Source organism: Brachionichthys hirsutus, chromosome 19 (assembly GCF_040956055.1).
Source record: "Brachionichthys hirsutus isolate HB-005 chromosome 19, CSIRO-AGI_Bhir_v1, whole genome shotgun sequence".
NCBI lineage: Eukaryota > Metazoa > Chordata > Actinopteri > Lophiiformes > Brachionichthyidae > Brachionichthys > Brachionichthys hirsutus.
In genome coordinates, this window is record NC_090915.1 from 2936796 (window position 1) to 2960916 (window position 24121).

Below are 24121 nucleotides of genomic sequence, written 5' to 3' on the forward strand. Positions count from 1 at the left end.
CAAGCGCGGCGTGGGGAGAAATCATCTCCACGTCGCCGCCAGACAGCGCATCCATTCCGGCTCGGGGGGGGGGGGGGCATCCCGACTGTCAGAACTTCCACCAAGCTGATGACTTCCAGCTGCTTGTCAGGAAAACGCGCAACAACAGCGCGCAGAAGCGGTGCGTCATTGCGCAATGTTGTCGGCGAGGAGCGCGCACAAAGACCGACTCCACCGCGTGGCATGCCCGCGCCCCCCCCCCCCCGCGTCTCTCTCTAATTGACACACGCACTCGGAAAATAGATTAGCGGCCGCTCGGCGACTTATCCAGGCGAGGGTGTGAACGGGAAAGTCCACGAAGGTGATCAGAAGCATAATCAATAACGCCGTTCACTTCACACGGTTTACCGAGAGCTACGACAAGTACAGTCAAAGTGACGCGCCGGGGAAGAGACCTCCTTTGATCCTCACCTGATCCGTGGGCAGGAAATACGCGCGACTCAGACGAGATAAAAGGAAAGTTTCCTCTGAAGAGCCGCTCAGACTTACTTCTTCTCGGAAGTCATGGCGACACTTTGCCTCTTTGGATTCTTCTTTGTTTGAAGAAAGCGTCACCGGCTCTGTTTACAAGAGGAGCGGAAACTGTTCGGACTCGAACCGACTCGAACCGACTCGGACCGACTCGGCCGAACTGGATCTTCACGTCCCGCCGGACTCCCGTTCCGGTTAATTCGTTTCGAGCCTCGCTGGCGGCGTGCGGAGACTCGGAGCGCGGCGCGTCTTCCTCCCCCCATATTTAATGAGCCATCCCTCCTCCTGCGTGACGCCACCGGGGGGGGGGGGGTCAGAAAGTTACTCCTGGGTGGCGACTCGTACTTTCACTCAAATCACATTGGAGAAACGGAAGTTTCTTGTGTTTGGATGATTCCCGACACTTTTGCGCAGTTTATTTTGGAATCTTACAAAAGTCTCCACTTTTAATTAAAGAGTACAAAACGCACAGAGAATATTTTGGCTTCTCGCTTTTTCTTTTTTATACATTTACCGGCCTGACGCGTTAAAGTCAGCTGACCCGACATTAGATCCATTAAGGCGGGTCCGGTTCTGTTTGCTTTCTGAGCTCCATTATTAGGGTGACATCATGCGTAAAAACGCGAAGGCACCTGCCTCGGGTTGCTCTGATCACATTCTGGGGGGGGGGGGGGGGGGGGGGGGCTAAGAAGTCCAGAACAGCCAACTGGGAGCGCTGTTCCGGAAACTGGCGCCACCTTCTGGGGGAACTGGGAAACGTTCCCGGAGTGGAAATGTCGATATTCTGTGATCAGATAACTTCCAGAAATCACACGAGACGCTTAAAATAAGACTTCAGTTTATTGTCAGTTTGAAATCAGACATTTGGTATTTAAATATTTATAAATATAAAACTCCATGTAAAACAAAAGTCCTCCCTCCTGTCGTCCGGCGGGCGTCGGTTTTCACAACGTGCTCAAGAACTCCTTCACCTGAAACCAGACGGGATGTTAGCGTCACTTCCTGTCTCAGCCGTGTTTGTCCTCAAGCAGCGCGCGCGCGCGCGCACACACACACACACACACACACACACACACACACACACACACACACACACACACACACACACACACACACACACACACACACACACACACACACACACACACACACACACACACACACACACACACACACACACACACACACACACACACACACACACACACACACACACACACACACACACACACACACACACACACACACACACACACACACACACACACACACACACACACACACACACACACACACACACACACACACACACACACACACACACACACACACACACACACACACACACACACACACACACACACACACACACACACACACACACACACACACACACACACACACACACACACACACACACACACACACACACACACACACACACACACACACACACACACACACACACACACACACACACACACACACACACACACACACACACACACACACACACACACACACACACACACACACACACACACACACACACACACACACACACACACACACACACACACACACACACACACACACACACACACACACACACACACACACACACACACACACACACACACACACACACACACACACACACACACACACACACACACACACACACACACACACACACACACACACACACACACACACACACACACACACACACACACACACACACACACACACACACACACACACACACACACACACACACACACACACACACACACACACACACACACACACACACACACACACACACACACACACACACACACACACACACACACACACACACACACACACACACACACACACACACACACACACACACACACACACACACACACACACACACACACACACACACACACACACACACACACACACGCCAAATGATTCCAAATTAAAAGCGTCCAATGTTGGTTTGTGCAAGAATATCAGACGCAACATGAACCGTCCCATTTCTGGAAGCGGTAACCATGGCAACGTCTTACTTTTCGGGCTCTACGCTTCAGTAACATTAAAAGGTCAAACTTCTACATTGAGAACTTTATTTATAAAAGCATTTGTTCAGATAAATGTACTTTCAAAAGTAAACGTGTTACTGAAATAAAATGACTTCACTCCGAAACCTGCGTCTCAAAGTGTTTTAGGCATAAAAGGTTTGTCCGAAAAGTCTTAATTTTAATGTTAAATAGTGGGATTAATATTCTGAGCAATCCATCTCCAAATCCCACTGCAGGATTCGGATGCAGGCAAAACGCAACAGTATCCAGTGGATTATTTTGAATCACAAACTTTTCCTCACCTTCTCAATCATGTCGGCGCCTTTAATCTTACTCCCTTTGAAGTCCTCGTTCACGTCTATGGTCAGCACCGGCACGCCACTGAGGTACTCGAAGTCCATGCTGGGGACCAGATCGGGACAGAGTTCCTTATTTACAGTCGGGAAATGGCACCGTTTCCCAGGAATAAACGCTTTACTTTAACGCGTAAACGCGGGCGCTCCTCTCATGGTAAAGACGAGAAACGCGACACAAGACAAGCCGGCGTGCCGCCGTGCCGCCGGGGGCCTCACGTCATGCTCTTGTGCTGCAGCCAGCTCTCGTGCTTAAAGTGGAGCTTCTCCAGATACTCCAGAGGGATGTCTTGCTCTTCTTCTCGGCCTCTCAGGTGCAGCCGCTGTAAACATTGCTACACACAAACACCAATACATTAACCAACTCTCTGTTGCTAACCCCCCCCCCCGACGTGAAGCCGCGTCTGCTACCTCGGGCGAAGCTCTCAGGTAGATGATCCCGTCCAGTTCGATGTGCTTTCCGAACTGGTGGTGCAGCCAGCCGTGCCAGTCCTGGTACACGGACCATTCCGTCTCGTTCAGGCACTCGCTCTCGTAGAGGTTCGCCGCAAAGATGTACCTTTGAGAGGGGGGGGGGGGGGGGTCAAATATTGCTTTGCTGCACGTCTTTCTGGAACGACCCCCGTGGTGGCGTGTCTGGGACGCTTTGCTGATATACCTGTCGCTGTAGACGGACCGCTCGAAAAACTGCACCGGATTCTCGGCCTGTCGGAGCTTCCCATTGGCCGACTTGATCTGAGCGCGGACCCGGCTGATACAGGCGTAGCTTTGGAAAGTGAAAGCCCACCTCTCCGGCTTCTCGTACATCATCTGCAGGATGTTCCCCCCGCTCCTCTGAGACGCGGACAGCTCCTAACACGCAAGCGACGGAGGGAATTTAAACCTGTTATTTCACCACAAGCTTGATACAAATCTGGTAACTGCCATTTTTTTTTTATTCCTTTATAAATCCTTCATTGGGCCCCATTATTTACTAAACCAGAAGTCCGTGTTAAGCAGCGTGTCCGTACCTCAAAGTCACTTCCGGTTGTTTGGACATTGCACCATCTGGCGATCGGTTCCGGTACTACCTCCCAGTCCCCGCTCTCCCGCTCCAAAAGGCGAATGAATGTGGATTTGCCCGCCGCTGAACACGAAATAGTTCGTTTAGATTCAGCGACAACATTTAGCTACACCTTGATGAGACTGAATTAGCAACCGAGGACGCCATTTCGTTTGCCAATAGGGAATTACAGTAGTCTGGAAAATGGTAGGACTTTAATAGCAATATTTACGAATTTTCCCTGTCAAAAAAAAAATCAATCAGTCCAGCTGTAGATACATTTCTATGAATCCTGTATCCTTGTATGTCGGTTAGCAAGCTTTTTTTTAATGTTATTATTAAAATGTATTACTGCACTTACCAATATTTCCCTCAATCGATATCCGTTTGATCCTTTTCTCCATGGAGTCGTCCAGTGAATTAGGGCAGGACCTCTTTGAAGGACAAGACATGCTCCCGCAGAGAAATAAACCTCCTTCTCCAAACTAGAAGCTGCTGAAACTGCTGCTTGTTTGAAGTTTGGCGGTAATGAACTTCCGGAAATGGCGGTTCGCAGATGTTTCTCCGCCTTCCGGGGAAAACAGACACGAGTTCCTGTTATTGCGCAGTCATGACCCGCCCCACTCGCCCTCTGATTGGTCTTTCCCGATTCTGACCTAATCCCGACCAATCATCAGCCGTTGTCGTAAAACCTAACCAACCTTCCCGGACGACGTCAACAAGTAGCAGCCAATCAGAAGCATAGGAGGGCGGGACATAAGTCTTCACCGTTTAGCACGCAGGAAATAGACCCTCCCTGGTGTGAACAAACAGTGAATCAATACCAAACACATTTAGTGAACGCGTCTAATGTTATTCAGCTACATAAATAAACACACAACTCATTCAAATAGTCAAGCTAAACTTTATTTGCTTTGTAAACAGCACAAATCAATTCAGTAGCATTGAAAAACCCATCTTGAGCTGTTATTTACAAATCATTACAGTCAAAGAGGGAAACTCGTAGGCAACAGTCCGTCGGGGGCATCTCGTCGGGATGAGACGCTTCCAGGATGACTGGGTTTAAGCAGTAACATTCAAAATGGCTAGCTCAGTAAAAGTGGAATAAAATACTCAACCGATAAAACAAACATTTTAATATTCAAACCAGGGAGAGGGGAAGCAGCCTCTAAAAACGACTTTGTGCATTTCTTAAAGCTAAAGCTATCACTCCATGCTCTCTGAAATGGATCTCAGAGACAGACCAGAATATTTACACACGTCTGAAACCGCAAATTAGACAAAATAAAATGTTGATGTCGACCGATTTGAAGCCCATCCTGAAACAGAATTCAAGTTCAAGGACTTCCATAGAACTTACGCACTTGCAAAGGAAAATTCGCTTCCTAATGAAGCGTAAAACGTGCCGTCTGGGGACCCTTTTTAGTGTTCGCCCTCAATTATTGCATAGTAGGCCACACTTTGAGATCGGGAAGGGTTGCAGGGCAACAAACAAGCGTACAAAAAGCTCAAGAAATCTCACTTGTGCCTCGTAACCAATTGCAGCGGAGCAATTCGACATTCATTTGGGGGGGGGCGCACGGGAGGAAACTATGATCAGTCACGTGATGAAGCTCAGTCGACGCAAAACAAACATTCAGGCGAGAGAGGTCAGGAAAATTGTTCAAAGTGCTTAATGGCTCTCGAGATAACGACGGCGGCGGCGCAATCCCATTCCAGACGCTCGCTTTACTCTGAACATCTGCAAACATTTATACACAACTTTAACTTTTAGATCCCCAGAATATTTTTATTTTTCTCTATGAATTGTTTCTACTTCAAGTTAAAATTGTTTTCATCCAGGAACACGCCACTAGAAAACACTTTTTATTCGAGTCCCTCGTCGATCATTCTATTCTAGAATCGTTTCTACGTTTGCAACACATTCAGTCATCAGAACCTGGAGGCAACGCTGGGGGGGGGGGGGGGGGGGGGGAGCGGGACAACGCCGGGGGGGGGAGAGCGGGACAACGCTTATACAGGCGTAAAGAATGGCGTACATCCCGTTCATGAAGCCAACCCCCCCCCCCCATGGCACGGAAACCTCGCGTTTATATTATTCTCTCCTGTGGGTGAGCTGGGAAAGTTAATCCGAGCATGACGGATCTCGTCATAAATGAGTGGCATAAAGTCTGACCGAATGACGGGAACGTTTGAAGACGGCTAAAGATTCCCTAAAATGCTAACGTGCGTTTTCCCTGATCGCATTAGTCCTGGTGCGTTGAACCTATCGAGACCCTTCCGGCTTCCTGGCCTCAATAAAAAACATTTCCCCAAATGGAAATATAGTATATACTGCATACGTACAGCCAGGGTGGTGGTGGGGGGGGGGGTATCTGTGCAAAAACTAGACGACCGATTAAATGGAGGGCTGCGTTGGCGTCTATCTGTCCTTGGTGGTCAGTTTTTCGATCAGCTCCTGAAGCGGGGCCAGCTCTTTCCTATCGATGAGGTTAAACTCCTGAAAACAGACGGAAGGGGGAGACGTGAGACGAGACGCAGGACGGGACGCGGGCGTCGACCGGGACGGCGTACCTGAACGAAGAAGATGAAGTGCTTGAACGACGTGTTGAGGTGGGCCTCCTCCTGCAGCTGCATGACAGAGTCAAAGTGCTGGTGGTAGATGTGAGCGTAGACGCGGAACAGCCGCTTCAGGATGGTCTTCGCCACCGACATGAAGTTCCGCTTAAAGGGGACACCTTGGGGACGAGGGGACAATCAGCTCAGTGCTAAAACGCTTCTTTAACTGCAGAGACGTACCGATCTTTGAAGGGAAGAGCGTCTCATCGTCCAGCTGGTCCTGCACCCAGGTCATGAGGTAATCGATGTACTTGGGGGCGGAGCATTTGATGGGCTTCTTGATGTTGGTTCCGTCGGCCCAATGGTACTCGTACCTACGAGAAACAGAGACGGCGAACCGTTTTAGCTCGGTTTACATTTAACAGCAGACAAAAGCTCCCCGAAGAAGTCAGTTACGAATCGACGATTCGCTCAAACGGAGCGTCAAACTCACTTCGGACCGGCAGACATGACCTGACAGGACTCCTCCGTGCAAAAATCCGTGATGGTTCCGTACAGCATGTTGATCTGATTGAAGAAATCCACCGCTGGGGAAAAAAAGAGAAAGTGAAAGTGACCAAACATCAAAATGTTCCAGCAGAAATAGCATCAGCTAATCAAGCTGCTAGAGTTAGATGGCGTGCTTTCCCACGAACAACGAGGAAAGAGCCGAATTGGTGTCCTGAAAACATCCAAGCCGCCGAGCAACGATCAGAGCTAATATTTTCTATTGAAAAGGTTTTTATCCTCCCGTTTTGTCACAACGCGAAACGTTTAGTGAAATAGCACGAAGCCACTGGCCGGGAAAACAGAAATAAATACGGTCGAAACTCCTGCAAGAAACTACATTTCCAGAGCGGGTCAAAAAAATCCAGACAATATAGTTCAAATGTATCTTTCATTCGGTGGCTAAAATGTTTGAGTCGTTTAAGAATTTGTGCTTCTGAACAGTTTCCTCGAGTCGGATTCCGGCCGAATAAAAACCGAAAGAATAAAAACTGAAACCTGCTTCTCAGGAGCGGCTCACGAAGCATTTCAACGTCTCCAGTATTGTGCAAGTTAAAACAGCTCATGCAGCAATGACTAACACACAAATATTCCTTCTTTGAAACTCAAGGGGATCGCAGCGACCGACGCATCCCCCGGGATGCCTGAACTTGTTGAACACAAGTAGACACTTTTCATTTCGCCTCCTGCTACAAAGGGATTCTGAAACGCATAAAAATTAACTGTAATCAACGTTATGGAGGCTGAAATAAGTGAAACCGTCAAATCAAAGGACGGAAAGGGCTCTTCAAGTCCCACGATGTTGAAAAACTTAAACCCTGAAGGCGCTCCGAGTCTCCGACGCAAGAAGAAAGGAAGTTTCCACCGACGGCACATTTTGTCTTACTTTAAAGGGGAAGTAAACTATTTAGCATCCACACAGACCGTTCCAGCGTGACGGCACACGGCCCTTCAGAGATCTCAGACCCAAGCGGATCACCCTCGGCTGGACCCGTCACACGGGACCGACCCTGAAACGGAGGCAAAATGGCCGCTTACTGTTGACTGCGACCCATTCGTTTAAATCCTCGCCCTCGGGCAACATGACCGCCATGCGCAGGTTTCCGCTCCCCAGCGTCGCCTCGGCGTGTCTCAACAGCTCGTACTGGTGAGACCCCTCCGGGATGTTCTTTTTAGGCTTGAACGTCCTGGCTGATCGGTTTCCACTGTGAGTCACATTCCAAAAGAGAGAGAGAGAGAGAGAGAGAGAGAAAAGGTGAGACAAACCAGCGGCTAACACAGGGGTGGGCAAACTTTTTGACTCGCGGGCCACAATAGGTTCTAAAATTTGACAGAGGGGCCGGACCAAGAACAGATGGATGGAGTATTTGTGTGAGCTAATATAAATGACACATGAAAGCAAATGCATTAAAGGATTTGGCCTTTTACAGGTAGCATTACAGGGAAAAGGTCAAATGAATGAGGTTCAATTATAATACAATTATATTTAATGATATAATTTGGACAAGTTTGGCGGGCCGGATTAAAAAGACCAACGGGCCGCATATGGCCCCCGGGCCTGGGTTTGCCCATGTCTGGGCTAACCCGAGGTGCTTTATAAAATGCTGAGGGTTGCTCGATGGCTTTGGCAGAATTGGACCGGGGCGACCCGAACAACGCGTCTTTCTCTAACGCCCAACGAGGCCTTTTGAAGAATCACCGCGTTCGATCCGCCTCACCGCCCCCATTAGACAAGAACTTTGGGAAGCAGTAACAGAACACACACTCAAAAACTGTTTTCTGTTAAAACTCCACGTTGTGACGAAAGAATTATTCTTCTGCAGCAGATTATTTCTCAATTTAGTTCAAAGATAAAGAATCGAAATCAGAAATGTTCTTTTTTTTTTTGGTCGTGTAAACAATCAACATTTGGATTGATAGTGTTAAATAAATAGCAATCAGACGCAGCGAGACAACGCAGGCATTAAAACGTGGCCTTTGTGACGACATTTGCGTTTGCATACGACAAAGGAAGTCACGCAGACGTGAATCAACTCGACTTATCCGAAATGTAATCTTTGAAAAGTGTCACATCCTCATCGGAGGGGCGCGTTTTAACGTCCACCCTCAAATGACACCACAGACAGACACAAACGGGTTATTTTAAAAGGAACATTGGCAGCTATGTGGTGTGACTGATTATTGATTGGTTAAGGTATTTATCGACCTCGGAGGCTGAATTTCCCTGCGGGAACGTCACACCAGTAAATATCCAGGCCAGACTGTGACCCACTCTTCATTAAAATGAGTCAGAAATGTGCATAAAAGTATGGATTCTGCTAATTAGCCTGACGTGTTTACAAATTAGAAGAAGAAGAAAAAAATCTACAATGTTAGCGTCCCTCACCTCCGACAAACATCGAACGAAAGCGTTGCGTATCTTATCAAATAGGCGGAAGCCGATTCAGGAACTAGCCTTATCCCGCATTCTGCTACGGCTATGAATACAAGCTACACACAATACAGCTGTGAAACTTAAAAGCGAGCCCCGTTTCTATTTCCCAGAAGCGAAACCACACAGGAAAAGTAGAATACACACAAAGAAACAATAACACAACGGTGACTCACAAGAGAAAGCTCATTTTGTTCCCCCTCTGGGCGCAGAAAATAACTCGCAAATACGTGCGAAGAAGAAGAAGCGAGCTGGCAGCCCCCACGGCGGTCGCACAAAACTCTTCTGGCTCTTCGCTCGCTTCGTAAAACGGTCTTGATTAAATTTAAACGCTACTAACGCAGCGGGAGGACTAACGAGACATTTGTTGAGAAAGCAAAACAAAACTTTCCACTTTATAGACCGGTCCACTCGATACCGCCGTGCGCTGAGAGGCAGCAGCAGCGTATGAATGGAGAACCAACTTCTTCCTCCCTGCCCTTTGAAGGCGCAGATCAGGTGCATTCCTGTTGTGTGCTGCCCCCAGTGGACAGAAAGGAACACTACAAGACTAACATAAAAAATATAATATAAATAAAATACACAATGCAGTCAGGCATTAAATGTGCGAGTTCTATAATAGTAACGTCCTATCTGTTGAATAATAATAATAATAATAATGTAATCGTTTTATAAATGTTTTTTTTTTACAACTACGCAAGAGACGTCATGCTGAGCCAATGAGAGGAAGAGCGGGGCGGGGCTTAGCATTAGTAAATTCGCATTCCCTCGAGTCGTGGTGCTTTCAAGTACAGTTGGGAATAATATAAGTTTGAGGCCACGTTAAAAACCTTACATAGCATTGCCAGCTTGTAGAAAGTGCATCATAAACCATTAAGAAGCATTGACGTGGGGTTATAAAAAAAAGATGAATAAATTATAATAAAAGCCGTAAGATAGTTTGTGAATACGGGTAACATCTGAACTCGTTACGCACTAGGACCGCCGTCACCCGACGAGGCTGACGGATATATGCGACGCGAACCCGCAAGCCTTTTCCAGCCTTGTAGCGAAAAACGGATGCGCTGGCTGTAAAGAGGCCCATGTCTGAAGAGTCGGACGAGACGGTCACATTTCAACAGAACGTCGGCTACACCGGAGCACGGCGGCTTTTACCGAACCAGGTACGGTCACTCGGTGTCGGAAAAAACGCGTTTAAGTGTTCGGACACCGTTCGCGAGGCGCGCGCGCGACTACGCAAGTCGTCTGACGGGCAAATCCTCTGGTTAAGCGAATGCTATTTCTTTATCCGCAGCGGAGGCAAAGATGGAGTGCGAGTGGAAGCCAGACGAGCAAGGTCTCCAACAAATTCTGCAGCTGCTCAAAGAGTCTCAGTCGCCGGACACGTCCACGCAGAGATCCGTCCAGCAAGTATCCTTTGCTAGTCCCCGACAGGCTGTTACTGCTTAGTAATGTCGGATAGACGCGACGGGCTAGCTGCTAGCTAGCTGCTAGTGGCTAGCTAGCCGCTAGCTACCGAGGTGGTCTCCGCTTGAAGCAGGTAATATTACGCAGGTGATGATCGCTCGGTGTTTTAAGGAGACCCGCTAAGCCTAACAGGCCGCGGCGCGGCGCGGCGAGGCGGTGTCTGACGATGGGCATTAATATTTCATGTGCAAATCAAAGCTCGCCTGCGGGTTGAATCCAGGAATTAATCGGCTCCCTAGAAATTCTTTTATCTCAGCCAATTCACGCGTCGTGTTTCATCCACCGTCTTAATCGTGCAAACTGCTCATCTTGAAGGTCGCCTTAATGGTTTTCATGCATTTAATCTAATACTAAACCATATAAATACATATTTGTCTGCAGGTGGAGTTGTTGATGCTCGATAGATTTCGTGCATCCCTACAGCGTCTAAACAATCACGCGAATGCAAGTCTCATATTTTGTGAGTCTTTTTATTTTTTGGATCTGCAACAGTCAAGAGAAGCTAAACTACAAAGTGACGCGTGAATTGAATAAAAGCCATTTTGCAATTTTAACGTTTGCACCGAGTCGAGCGCATCCGAGACACGACTGTCTGTCCTTCTGGTTGGATGCAGAATATAATCCTGTCATGACATAATTATGACCCTGTGCACACGCACACACACACACACACACACACACACACACACACACACACACACACACACACACGCACACACGCACACACACACGCGTTGTCGTGTCACTCTGCACCGCGACATCGGCGTTTCTGACTTTCCCTCCTCAACCGCCTCTCCCAGCGACTTGAGCAGCTCAACCAGTACCCGGACTTCAACAATTACTTGATCTTTGTGCTGACCAAGTTGAAATCCGAAGGTAAGCCCTCCGTCCGGCTGCTCGTTCGGCCGCCGATGGCCCAGAATGTGGGTCGCTCCGAGTTTAAACCCATTTCCTGGCTCTGGCTGAAACGTTAAGTGGCGTTAAGACAAATTAGGGCGCCGTTAGCTGGACGCGCCGCGGATGTTTAGAAATAAAGCTCGTGTTTGATTGAGCCTTATTTAACCCCCCCCCCCCCCTGCTAGATGAGCCCACCCGGTCCCTGAGTGGGCTGATCCTGAAGAACAACGTGAAAGCCCACTATCAGAACTTCCCCAACGGCGTGTCCGAGTTCATCAAGAGCGAGTGCCTCGAGAACGTCGGCGACGCTTCGCCCCTCATCCGGGCCACAGTGGGTGAGTCCCCCCCCCCCCCCCCCCCCCCCCCCAGGGAGCGATGAAAGCGACGCCGTGTTGGAGTCGGAGTCTGAAGTGTTAACTCTCTCTGGGGGGGGGGGGCAGATTTGCTTCTTTGCCGACGTAACAGACTGTGACATTGAACCAAGGTCATTGAGCTGACAGAAAGAGGATTGCTGCTGAGCGTTGGCTGTTGATTATATTGGCTATTGATTACATTGGCTATTGATGACATTGGCTATTGATTACATGCCAAAGTGCGTGTCTAGTTAGACCTTATATGATGTCATGCGTGCATTTAGAGGACGGGAATTACATTTCCTTGCATTTTAGTGCTTTTTCAGTGCAGGGCATTGAACCCCCCCCCCCTAAGGAGTGAGCTGTAGATAAACGAGGACGACCTTGTCCCAGCAGCCCCTGACTGATCCCACCCCACCCCCCCCCTGACAGGTATCCTCATCACCACCATTGCCTCCAAGGGGGAGCTGCAGAACTGGCCGGAGCTCCTGCCCAAACTGGGCCTGCTGCTGGATTCTGAGGACTACAACACGTGCGAGGTGAGCGATGCGGGGGGGGGGGGGGGGCGTTTCGGTTCCCACCCAGGCGCCAACTGGGCCGCCGGCGATGGGAGGAGGCATCAAGGATCTGATTATTAAACTCTTAACGGCTTTACCCTGAGGCATGTCGGCTGCGCCGGGATCCGCACAGGAGCATCTTTTAGGGATTAAATCCGGCTCGTTCGTTTGTGCGGGACGTTAATCAGACGTGCGCGTTGAATCAAGCCCGTCTGGAGGCAAGGGTGTGTTTGTTGGGGAACGGGGGGAGCGCCAGGTCGGCTGCAGCGCCGCATCTGGACGGCGTCCTGCCGTCTCACAGCTGGAGCCGCAGCTCCAGATTATTCAACGCGGAGACGCTTGTTCTGTCCTCTTTCTTAGTATCCGGAAACCATGGCGACCCAGTCCTCCCACTCTGCACATCATCGTCATCGTTATTAACCCCATGATGCTGACGCTAGATGTGTTTTTATCACATCTATTATTATTATTCGGTGAACTCTGTAACGAGCTCCTGATTTTATCTGGAAGTCCTCGATGTTGTCGGTTCCCGATGACGTCGGCACATTTACGCTCGCTCTGCAGCATCGATGCCGCCGCCGCTGAAATCATTATCGAGTAGCTCGCAGGGGAAGCTGGGAGCGTCTGCACGGCGCAATGGCGCCGCGCACTTGGCCTCGCATAAAACCCGCTGGCCGTCGTACGGAAGCTGGCTGATCCGGTGCATCATGGGAGAAAAGAAGCATCAATGATGTTTTGCTCTCCCGCTGAACTGTCGACGGGGATTTCAAATGTATCCTGGCAGGATTAGCGGTCGCCCTCTGGTTGGAGCAGGAATGCATCATTTGATCTACGCGGCGCTGCTCTGTCTGAAATTTAAGGAAGCGATGTGACTGGGGGGGCGGGAGCGGGCGGGGGGGGGGGGGGGGGGGGAATATATCCCTCCCTGCAGCACCGCAGCCCGGCTTCTCTTAAAGCTTGTGCAGATGCTGAGATTTGGGTCAGCTATTTACTGCGGCGGATCTTCGTGTATGTGCGTGCGTGCGTGCGTGTGTGTGTGTGTGTGTACGAGGCTTAGCGCCGACCGAAAAGGAGCAGCTCCTCAGGAGACCCGCTATGATGTTCAGCTCGGGGGCTGGAGCGCTTCTTGGCGTCTGGTTACTTTTCTGCCTCCAGATTTCTGCTGAAGGTGCCCGAATGTTTGCGTTTCGCGTCCGGCGGCGTCCGGAAGGGGACGGAAGGCGTTCCGCTCAGCCGTGGAGATTGACCACGTCACGTTTGCACCGCGGATGATTCCATCATGATTTATCTGATCTTCTTCCGTTGTCGCGTCCACGGTTCTAAATATGGGATCAAAAAAAAAAGAAAATCAATCTGGGCTTCTTCCCGAGTTTATTATCATCCTGGATCGATCTAAATGTTTGTGATCTAAAGACAACATTTGGAACATGCTCATCAGAATCTTAAACGTAGAGATGCTAGCATCAGGAGCTGCAACTGTGCAGTTAGTCCTGGAGGAAGAGCCCCCCCCCAATGCAAGCGCGCTGTCCCCCCCCCCTACACTATAAAAAGACGCCAGCAGGTGTCGAGTACAAAGTGTAACGTTGGTCGACGTCTTTTAATAGATTTCGCCTGCGAGCAGTTTTTGCCGTTTGGATTAAACGGTGGACGGAAAGCGGTGGAGGTCAGGTGGAGGGTGAACGCGGGGGCGGGGGGGGGGTCCCCTCTCGCTCCCACACCTGACTTGCAGTCTTTGTGTTGTACGACCTTCCGGAGCCGACCCGTGAGGGAGGATCGCGCTGGGATGCTTTGCGATCCGGTCTGGTGTGTTTGACCTTCTCCGTTGAGACGGTCGGCCTGAAGCCGCCGCCCTGCAGGCTGAGGCCGTTGCGTTTTTAAGTTTGGAGCTTCATCTGTGTCTCTTCGTTGGATTTGTCTGCCGCTGCATTTTTACTATTAAAGTCGTGGAATCTCCAGGATGGACGGTTACATCCATGCAGACTTTATTCTGCCCCCCCCCCCCCCCCACCTCCTCGTCTCCTCACATCCCTCTGGCTCGGCTGCATTTTTTATTTTTTTTTTGAGACCATTTCAGTATGTCTTCTCAAAGGAATGCAGACACGGTAGCGGTTTCCATGGAAACACATTTCAGACGGCGTCGGTATCCGTGCCGTTGCGTCTGCTAGTCAGACTGCTTTTTATTTATTCCTTTTGCCGGTGGGTGTTACAGCGGGACGGGCGAGGTTGTGTGTTTGTGTGTGTGTGTGTGTGTGTGTGTGTGTGTGTGTGTGTTTGTGTTGCTGCTCAGCAACCAATTGACGGTTATTGGAGCAGAAGTTGAGGAATCCTATTGATGGACGAGCACGATGGGTCTTCTATATGACGAGTGCGCAAAGTCAAAAATAGGAGACGGACCCGCCTAGATAACACCCCCCCCCCCCCCACCACCTTTCTTTCCTCTTTCCTCAGGGGGCGTTTGGAGCCCTGCAGAAGATCTGCGAGGATTCTGCAGAGATTCTGGACAGCGACGTGCTGGATCGTCCCCTGAACATCATGATCCCCAAGTTCCTGCAGTTCTTCAAGCACAGCAGTCCCAAGATCAGGTACGGAGCCTTCTTCCTCTCCGGGGATGAGCGTTGTTTAGCCGTGGCGTTGCAACAGTTGGAAGTTTGCGCCGGCTAACAGAAGACTAGCGCTGAGCCTTGTTGTGCGGCTGCTTGTGTTGCAGGTCGCACGCCATCGGCTGCGTCAATCAGTTCATCATCAGCAGGACTCAGGCGCTCATGCTGCACATCGACCCGTTCATCGAGGCGAGTCTCCGCCTTCGTTGCTGTTTCTGTGAAAGCGTCTCCTGTCCGGCCCGAACGGTCGGCTTTAAGTCCGTCTGTTTGTTTCGTGAAACGGTTTGGAAGGGAACTCTGAAATGAGCCTTTTTATTTTCTTATGATTCATTTCACTTCTCTTTCCGAGAAGGATCCATCATCCATTTCACAATCAGGGAAGTGGGATGTGACGCGCTCGTCTTCCTGCTTGATGCGGGCTCACATTTGTAATGTTGTTCCTGATGCAGAGTTTTTTTTGTGCTTTTATTAGCAACATGGGCTCATTTGCATAAAGTGTCTAAAAGAGGAAGCAGAAAGGATCCAGAACTCCAAACAGGAAGTTGGATGTGTGTGTGTGTTCCTGCATTTCCCACGGCTGTCGTTGTTTTTTCTCCTGTCGGCAGCAGAAACCTTCTGATTCTCCGTTTGACCTTTGACCCGGACGTCTCTTCGCTCCCCTTTGCAGAACCTGTTTGCGTTGGCGACTGACGAAGAAGCAGAAGTGAGGAAGAACGTGTGCCGAGCGCTGGTCATGCTGCTGGAGGTTCGCCTCGACCGCCTCCTGCCGCACATGCACAACATCATCGAGGTGAGGGAGAGCGAGGCGTCCGGAATGAAATGCTGGCGTGATGGCGTCGACTTCCTCCTCCTCTTCCTCGCTTTGTTTCAGTACATGCTCCAGAGGACTCAGGACCAGGATGAAAACGTCGCCTTGGAGGCGTGCGAGTTTTGGCTCACTCTGGCCGAGCAGCCGGTGTGCAAGGAGGCGCTGTGTGGACACCTCTCCCAGTAAGAGCACGCGCGCACACACGCACACACACACACGCACAGACGTGACGGATCGTCTGTGGGCTCTGACCCGTCCTTGCCCCCCCCCCCCCCTCCATCATTCTCCTCCAGGCTCACGCCGGTGCTCGTCAACGGGATGAAGTACTCTGAGATTGACATCATCCTGCTCAAGGTCAGTTTGTACAGTCTGATGTATGATGTATGCCCCCCCCCCCCCCCGCGGTTTGCGTCGCCGTCCGGGGGGGGCCAAGGAAACGTGAGCTTTGTGGATTTAACTGCGCTTTTCTAACTGCGTATTTTGCGTGTCGAATAACAACGCCGACGTTGCTTTGCCGCTGAACTTTCTCCCCTCGTCGTCGTCAGGGAGACATCGAGGAAGACGAAGCCATTCCGGACAACGAGCAGGACATCCGGCCGCGCTTCCACCGTTCCCGCACGGTCGCCCAGCAGCACGAGGGCGACGGGATCGAGGTGGAGGAGGACGAGGACGACGACCTGGACGACGACGACGACACCATCTCCGATTGGAACCTGCGTGAGTTCGGCGCCCGTGTGAATGCGGCCGCGCCCGCTCCGCCTCGGGCGTCTGTACGACGCTCCTCTCTCTCTCTCTCTCTCTCTCTCTGCCGCCTCGGCCGACGTTAGGCAAGTGTTCGGCCGCGGCGTTGGACGTCTTGGCCAACGTGTTCAGGGAGGAGCTGCTGCTGCACATCCTGCCCCTCCTCAAAGAGCTGCTCTTCCATCCGGAGTGGGTCGTCAAAGAGTCCGGCATCCTCGTGCTGGGCGCCATCGCCGAAGGTAAGAGGAAAAGCAGAAAGACGGGACCATTGTACGCGGCCCCTGGAGTCAGAGGGGAAACCGCTTCTGTCCTTGCCCCCCCCCCCGTCTTCAGGCTGCATGCAGGGCATGATCGCGTACCTGCCCGAGCTCATTCCCCACCTGGTCCAGTGCTTGTCTGACAAGAAGGCGCTGGTGCGCTCCATCACCTGCTGGACGCTGAGCCGCTACGCCCACTGGGTGGTCGGCCAGCCCCCCGACACCTACCTGAAGCCTCTGATGACGGAACTGCTCAAACGCATTCTGGATAGCAACAAGCGCGTGCAGGAGGCGGCGTGCAGGTGAGCCGGAGGTCCCCCCCCCCTCCCTGCCCCCCCTCCATGCTGCTCGCTGTATGATTCCTCCCTATCCATCCAGTGCTTTCGCCACCTTGGAGGAGGAGGCGTGCACCGAGCTGGTTCCCTACCTGGCCTTCATCCTCGACACGTTGGTGTTCGCCTTCAACAAGTACCAGCACAAGAACCTGCTCATCCTCTACGACGCCATCGGGACGCTGGCGGACTCCGTGGGGCACCACCTCAATAAACCGGTGAGCGGGACGCGGGCGTGGGCGCTGGCGCGCCTCCCCTCCTGTGACGCACCTGATTTGTTCCCTCGCCCGCGTCTCGCTCCTCTCAGGAATACATCCAGATGTTGATGCCGCCGCTGATCCAGAAGTGGAACCAGCTGAAAGATGAAGACAAGGACCTTTTCCCTCTGTTAGAAGTGGGTCTGCGTCTGTAAATCCTGGGGGGGGGGGGGGGGGTCTCCGAGGGGACAGGGAGTCGATGCCATTTCACTTCCAACTCGCCGCTGACTCGTTCTGCCTCCTCTAGTGCCTGTCGTCCGTCGCCACGGCGCTGCAGAGCGGCTTCCTGCCCTACTGCGAGCCGGTGTACCAGCGCTGCGTCAACCTGGTCCAGAAGACCCTCGCTCAGGCCATGGTGAGTGCGTGGGGGGGGGGGGGGGGGGGCTCGGGCGTGTCGGCTCCTTGGATTTGCATATTAAGATGAAAGCAGGGACTAATGCTAATGTTGCTAATGCTACAGGTGCGCCAATTCCACTTATTATGGTGTGTGTAATGTTGGGCAGGTTTTTATTTTACAGCCTGTTGCCCTCTAGTGGCCGCACATATCAGCTGCAGGTTTGAGCCCCCCCGGCTAGAAGCTCCGTGTCGGAGATGATGCGACGCGTCGCTCGTACTTCCTGCTAATCTCATGTAGCTCACCCCCCCCTGACCACCCCTCCACCCCTCCAGCTTCACCAGTCCCAGCCGGACCAGTACGAGACCCCCGACAAAGACTTCATGATCGTGGCTCTGGATCTGCTCAGCGGGCTGGCCGAGGGTTTGGGAGGCACCATCGAGCAGCTGGTTGCTCGTAGCAACATCCTCACCCTTATGTACCAGTGCATGCAGGTGAGGAGCCCGCCGAGTGCACGCCGCCGCCCGGCACCGTCTCTTGTCGTTGCTCAGCCCCTTTTTTGTCGTTCTCTCCCGACTGCTCAGGACAAAATGCCAGAAGTGCGTCAGAGTTCCTTCGCCCTGCTGGGGGATCTGACCAAAGCGTGTTTCCAGCACGTCAAACCCTGCATCGGTAACGTGGCGTCGTCGCTCAAACCGTTCTTTTCGGCGCGGCGCGATGTAGCTCTGTCGCTGGAATAACTTGCTTTCCTTCTTCCAGCTGATTTCATGCCCATATTGGGAACTAACTTAAACCCCGAATTAATATCCGTGTGCAACAATGCAACGTGGGCGATCGGAGAGATATCTATACAAATGGGTGAGCGGGACGTCAAACGCCTTCCGTCATGTCAACAGTGGATGCTTTCATCTCGAATCAGAATCTGCAGACGCCCTGATGCCGTCCTCTCCCCCCCCCCCCCCCAGGCCCTGAAATGCAGCCGTATATTGCCATGGTGCTGCACCAGCTGGTGGAGATCATTAACAGGCCAAATACCCCAAAGACTCTTCTGGAGAACACAGGTACCACTTGGTGGCGATGCTGAGCCAGCCAGCCGAGCTCGTCGCCACACACACACACACACACGCGGGACGGCGTTCCGCTCAGCCAGGACTCACCACACACTCATTAGGCAGCCTTTCAGAAAGCCCGCCCCCCCCCCGAGCCGTGACACTTGGAGGTGTCGCCAAAGCATGCAAAATTATTTTAGCTATTGGCTCGCAGCTTTGGGTCGTACGGGGCTTTTAACATTTGGGGCGCCGCTCTTAAAATGAGCGAGACGTGCGAAGCACCCAGTCGAAGGGAAGTGGAAGGAAGCGTTGGAGTTCACAGCTTCACATAGTCAGCCTGATAGAGAGAGAGAGAGAGAGAGAGGGAGAACACCCGGAACGAGAACGTTACACTGCGCTCTTGTTCTTAGCGGCGGAATCTGAAACCGGGGATGTAAACCCATCTCCTCCAAAAACGGGCAAGGGTGAAGTGTAACCTTCCCCGAGCCGCTGAGCCGTAGGGATTCTGTAGCCGTGCTCCTGTTTGTTTGTTGCTTCGATTTACTGTTCTTTAAATGTGAATGCATATCTGCCAAATGGATGTTAAATGTTGTTAAGAATGGCCAATGTTTGATGCAGGATACACGGAGAACCGCGACTCGTGTCGTACCGCCGAAATCTTTTGTGGAATCCGGCCGGCGGACGCCGTCGCCCCGTTTTCGATCTTTTTATTGAAAACGCAGCGGCGAGTCGAAAGATATCTCAAATTTAAATTCCCAGACGAAATCGGATGCTTGTCAGAAATGTCAAATTTCACCAGTTTTATCGCTGGAACGAAATTGCAACGTTCCCGCAGCACTCGGATCAGCATATCCTGCACTGAACTTTCTTCTGATGAGCGATACCATCTGCTTTCTGCATGTTTCATTGGACTGTTCATAAATGCCTGTTTGTTAATGAGAATGTTGCATAGTTTTGTGTCTCTTAAACTTAGGTCCTCCCTCCTCTGCTGTGCTGGATTCTAGTCTCCCTCCATGTAGTTGGCTTGGAGTAACCTGTCGTTTCTTTTTTCTGTTTTCTTTTTTGTTTTTTTTTAAAAAGAACAACTACAGAAAAACACAAACTTTTCTGTTTCTTCTGTAAAAATAATAATTAACATTTGTGAGTTTAAGGGAGAAAGTTGAGTGAGCTGCTCTTGTTCAGGCCCGTCACACACACACACACGTACACACACGCTACGACTAAAAATCAAGCTAATGCCTTTTTTTTTACATTATTATAGAATAAGCGTAGATTTGCTGGATCCATGTGATTTCTGAAAGCCATTGTTTGCCTTTTTCTATGAATGTCCTGTCAAATTTGTCGATGTGTTCTCCCTTAAACGTGCTGTGTGTTTTTCTTTTTTTTCTTTTAGTTTTAGAGTGTCATATTTTACGTTTCCGCCCCGTGACCGGCGGCGGCGGGCGGCGGCGATAATCAACGCTAGTGAAAGTCTTCTATTTATGATCATACACAGATTCTGTTGATTTCTGTCTCTGAGTTGTTTGTTTTTTCTTTATTTTTTCTCCCCCCCTCCTCATTGCTCATGTCTTGGTTGGCGTTTGGTGGTGTGTAACCGTGATTGCGTTACCTTAGCAATAACAATTGGTCGTCTTGGTTACGTTTGTCCTCAAGAGGTGGCACCCATGCTACAGCAGTTTATAAGACCCTGGTGTGTATTATTCAATCTTTTATTTAATTCATCTTCTCTCTGCTTTCCTCCTGTCGCTCTCCTCTCCTTCTCTACAGAAGTCTCTTTTCAGTTCTGGTTTCCTTCCTTCTCAGTTTGTAATCATGGCCCAACCGTGTGACTAACCCTGTCCTCTTTTAGGTCCTATTTGTGATTTGATTTTTTTCTTTTTACTTTTGTCGTTTCTGCCTCAGTAGCACCTTCATGTATTCTACATTAATTTGTTTAATTTCTAGTCTTTCGTCATTGTTAATTGTCGCTAACCTAAAATGATGCATGGGGGATCAGAGTCCGTCGCAACAGCAGAGCATTCCTGAATCCCTTTCTCGTTCAGTAGTCGCCCCAGCTGCATGTGCCCGTCCCACAAGTGACCCCCGAACCTTTTCTAGTCAAGCGTAATGTTATATTCAAGGTGCTATAGATGAGGATTTTACTGAACACACAGCTCGTAGACAACTTTAAAAGAGCTCCAAGTACCTTTTATTTTATGTTGTAGAAGTAAAACTGTTTTTTTTTGGTTTCTGTTTCGCGTGCATGCTCGACTTATTGGATGAATTCATCGAGCTGAATCTGTTTTTACAGATAGGGAAAAGACGAGTGCTCGTGATTAGAACACGCACGCAGACCTAGGCTTTATTAGTCTATCGCAGGTGTAATAGTGCGATTATGTATTGATTCGTAGGTGTTTATTGATTGATGGATGTGTTTACTTAAAACTGCAACTTGTCGTGTCTGCCGTTAAATCGGGTCGTCCATGTTGTCAGGTGCACCTCTCTGCGAAACATCAGAGACAATGAGGAGAAGGACTCTGCATTCAGAGGAATTTGCACCATGATCAGCGTAAACCCGGGAGGTGTCGTTCAGGTGAGCTCCCCCGCAGGTCGTCGTTTTGTCGCTCGCTCTGCACGTCGAAAATGTTGCCTCACCTCTCCTCTCCCGGGACAGGATTTTATATTCTTCTGTGACGCAGTGGCCTCCTGGGTAAATCCAAAGGAGGATCTCCGAGAGATGTTCTGCAAGGTAAAGCCTGAATGCAGATTATTAACATTTACCGGTAGTGCGTCGAATCAGGCCTTGAAGTTCTGGAACGATCTTGCGAACGCGTCAAAAACAGAACTTCCTTGGTGGATGTAACAAATCCGTTGACATGGTCCGACTGAGGAACACATTTTGAAGTTCTGTTGACCGCAAAATTTCAAAGTGATCCAGAATCCAGGATCTCTTCTGGTTCAATCATCAAAATCATCATCATCCTTTTAAGTTAACTTGCAAACAGACAAACCGATAAATGTCTGCAAAACACGGAACCGCCTCGGGACAGAGGGTGACAAAGTTCTGGAACTCTGTGATTTGCTGCTCAACGTGGCCCCTAGTGGCCAGAATCGGACATGAACTTCGTGCAGATTCCTCTGCGGCAGCACGAATAAACTCCTTCTGGTGTTTTTGTTTCAGATCCTCCATGGGTTTAAGAACCAGGTGGGCGAGGAGAACTGGAGACGCTTCTCAGATCAGTTCCCCATGCCGCTGAAGGAGCGGCTGGCTTCCTTTTACGGGGTGTAACTGTGTCCACGGCAGGATACCTCATCACTGGGGTGAGTTCACGCCCTGGTGGGGTGGAGCATGAATAGAAAAATGCAGTTTAATGTCTTTAACTGGATTGTGTCGCATTCTAAGGAGGCCTCGCTCTCTCTCTCTCTCTCTCTCTCTCTCTCTCTACAGGTAATTCACTTTGGGAGACAAAATGGGGAGCCTCTTTTACCCAGGGAACATGTTGCCCTTTACAATGGGGGGGAGGGGGGGGGGAGGGTCGACCTGCTGTTGGGAGGGAAGGGGTGTGGAGCCCTCCGCAACCTCAAGGCACGGGGTGGGAGGGAGGCGGCGGCTGCGTTGGTCACCGCCCCTATACCCGGGCAACGTGGGATGGGGGGGGGGGGGGGGGAGGGGGGGCTGGCGGGGACGATCTTATCACGGGAGGAATATTTATCTAACGAACATCTGAATCAGAAATAATCACCTTTTTTCTCTCCAAATATTCACGACGCATTTTTCTTCTTTTTCACGTTAGCTAACAGGATTAGCCGCGGTTTGGGATGCGTCTCATCGATCTGACACGGGAGGATCTTGTTTTTGTCACGCCGCGCCGGTATTTCTCTGACGCGCCGTTCCGTGCCGTCGTTTACGCCGCTGGGAGGAGAGCACGAGATTCGCTCGTCGCCGGCGCAGCTTTCCTGGAACTCGCTAGCACGCCTGTGTCATTGTGAGACGCTCCGGGTCGTCGGCGAGGCGTGTCGCGTTCCACCGCCGCCCGTCGCTCCGTGATGAAATTCGTCTTTGACCTTGTGATTGATCTCTTTTACTGTACTATTGTTTCCTCTTGCAGAGAATTATGGCAAACGGCTCAAACGTAGCGCGACTCTTTTACGCGCCAAAAAAAACAGGAAGCGCGAAAGTTGTAGGATCTCGCTGTGCCCCCCCCCCAAGTTTGGTCTCGTGGTGTGTGAGTGTTGACGTCGGACATTCATCGGTAATCATAGCGGCGCTTTAGACGCTTCCGGTTCCTTTTTTTTTAATTTTCTACGTCGTCTGAGCCTCTTGAAGCAGAAATGAAGGAAGACGCCGCGTCGACGCCGTTCCCGTCTCCGTGATGTGTTTGTGATTGGCTGTCGGAATCACGCAGTCCATCGAGTGAATGTAACTTTCTCAATGTACTCCCCTCGGGTGTTTGACTTCTCGTGTTTAAAAGCATGATCTTCTGAGGGTGACTGTAACGCTTTGAATGGTCGTGTTTTTCGGGGGGTACTCGGACGCTTTCATCTCTTGCATGTTGGTGCCCCCCCCCCCCCCCCCTCCTCCTCTCGCACCCCGACATATAGCGGGGAGGGAAAGGGGAGCTTCGATGAAATAGTTTAAAAACTGCATTTCCGTCTTGGAACACTGGGACTTTTAGGACTTTTCTGGAGTGTTCACCCTTACCTTTTACCCCCCCCCCCCCCATAGCTGGATGTATAGTTTTTTCCAAAACTGTGAAACTACACAATGTTCTCGTCTCTGGTCGTTTTTGCGCTGTGATATTTTATAAAGTGTGTAAGCATTTTGAGTTGCGGATTGCCGGGATGTATTCCATGATGGGTTGGAGGGAGGTGATTTTTATTACTAGTAATATTATTATGTTTTTATGCCCCGCCAGTCATTCTTCCCTCTGCTGGCTACCTGCAGTATTTTTAACCCTTTCCGCACAGTGCACT

The 24121-nt window shown here is 50.6% G+C and overlaps 4 protein-coding genes across 4 annotated transcripts in view; 1 reads left to right on the plus strand and 3 right to left on the minus strand.

Moving 5' to 3' along the window:
• The window catches only part of LOC137908200 (electrogenic sodium bicarbonate cotransporter 1-like), a 17749-nt gene extending 17009 nt beyond the window's left edge, over positions 1 to 740 (minus strand). Inside the window, exon 1 of the mRNA XM_068752569.1 lies at positions 529 to 740. Within this exon, the coding sequence (XP_068608670.1) occupies positions 529 to 545 (17 nt within the window). The 5' untranslated portion in view covers positions 546 to 740. The remainder of the gene's footprint in view (positions 1 to 528) is intronic.
• Positions 741 to 1454: 714 nt separating this feature from the next.
• dck (deoxycytidine kinase) lies at positions 1455 to 4432 on the minus strand. The gene is made up of 7 exons (XM_068752839.1): positions 4342 to 4432; positions 3949 to 4064; positions 3597 to 3790; positions 3350 to 3497; positions 3158 to 3273; positions 2888 to 2987; positions 1455 to 1481 (listed from the first exon to the last, which is right to left on the minus strand). The coding sequence occupies exons 1-7, from the start codon at positions 4430 to 4432 to the stop codon at positions 1455 to 1457; spliced, it is 792 nt and encodes a 263-aa protein (XP_068608940.1).
• A 1541-nt stretch (positions 4433 to 5973) lies between these two features.
• On the minus strand, positions 5974 to 9924 carry LOC137908201 (MOB kinase activator 1B). The gene is made up of 6 exons (XM_068752570.1): positions 9693 to 9924; positions 8124 to 8290; positions 7033 to 7126; positions 6780 to 6913; positions 6555 to 6718; positions 5974 to 6480 (listed from the first exon to the last, which is right to left on the minus strand). The coding sequence occupies exons 1-6, from the start codon at positions 9704 to 9706 to the stop codon at positions 6403 to 6405; spliced, it is 651 nt and encodes a 216-aa protein (XP_068608671.1). The 5' UTR covers positions 9707 to 9924; the 3' UTR covers positions 5974 to 6402.
• An 897-nt stretch (positions 9925 to 10821) lies between these two features.
• On the plus strand, positions 10822 to 22646 carry tnpo1 (transportin 1). The gene is made up of 24 exons (XM_068752568.1): positions 10822 to 10926; positions 11784 to 11859; positions 12066 to 12215; positions 12666 to 12772; positions 15239 to 15372; positions 15498 to 15579; positions 16058 to 16180; positions 16262 to 16380; positions 16492 to 16552; positions 16744 to 16915; positions 17026 to 17178; positions 17273 to 17498; positions 17575 to 17746; positions 17836 to 17922; positions 18033 to 18140; positions 18455 to 18613; positions 18704 to 18791; positions 18879 to 18977; positions 19085 to 19180; positions 20783 to 20858; positions 21641 to 21740; positions 21822 to 21896; positions 22329 to 22468; positions 22596 to 22646. Exons 1-23 carry the CDS (start codon positions 10822 to 10824, stop codon positions 22434 to 22436), a joined length of 2676 nt encoding a protein of 891 aa, XP_068608669.1. The 3' UTR covers positions 22437 to 22468; positions 22596 to 22646.
• The last annotated feature ends 1475 nt before the right edge of the window (positions 22647 to 24121 follow it).

Excerpts from the sequence above, each read along its gene's own strand:
- dck (XM_068752839.1), bottom strand. The coding sequence starts at position 4,432 with ATGTCTTGTCCTTCAAAGAGGTCCTGCCCTAATTCACTGGACGACTCC. Across the intron at positions 4,065-4,341 it reads ATCGATTGAGGGAAATATTG|CGGCGGGCAAATCCACATTC; the intron begins GTAAGTGCAGTA and ends TTTCGTGTTCAG. Across the intron at positions 2,988-3,157 it reads CTGCAGCACAAGAGCATGAC|CATGGACTTCGAGTACCTCA; the intron begins GTGAGGCCCCCG and ends TCTGGTCCCCAG.
- LOC137908201 (XM_068752570.1), bottom strand. Across the intron at positions 6,719-6,779 it reads GCTCTTCCCTTCAAAGATCG|GTGTCCCCTTTAAGCGGAAC; the intron begins GTACGTCTCTGC and ends CTCGTCCCCAAG. Across the intron at positions 6,481-6,554 it reads ACTTCATCTTCTTCGTTCAG|GAGTTTAACCTCATCGATAG; the intron begins GTACGCCGTCCC and ends GTCTGTTTTCAG.
- tnpo1 (XM_068752568.1), top strand. The coding sequence starts at position 10,822 with ATGGAGTGCGAGTGGAAGCCAGACGAGCAAGGTCTCCAACAAATTCTG. Across the intron at positions 17,923-18,032 it reads ACCTTTTCCCTCTGTTAGAA|TGCCTGTCGTCCGTCGCCAC; the intron begins GTGGGTCTGCGT and ends TGCCTCCTCTAG. Across the intron at positions 18,792-18,878 it reads GCACGTCAAACCCTGCATCG|CTGATTTCATGCCCATATTG; the intron begins GTAACGTGGCGT and ends TCCTTCTTCCAG.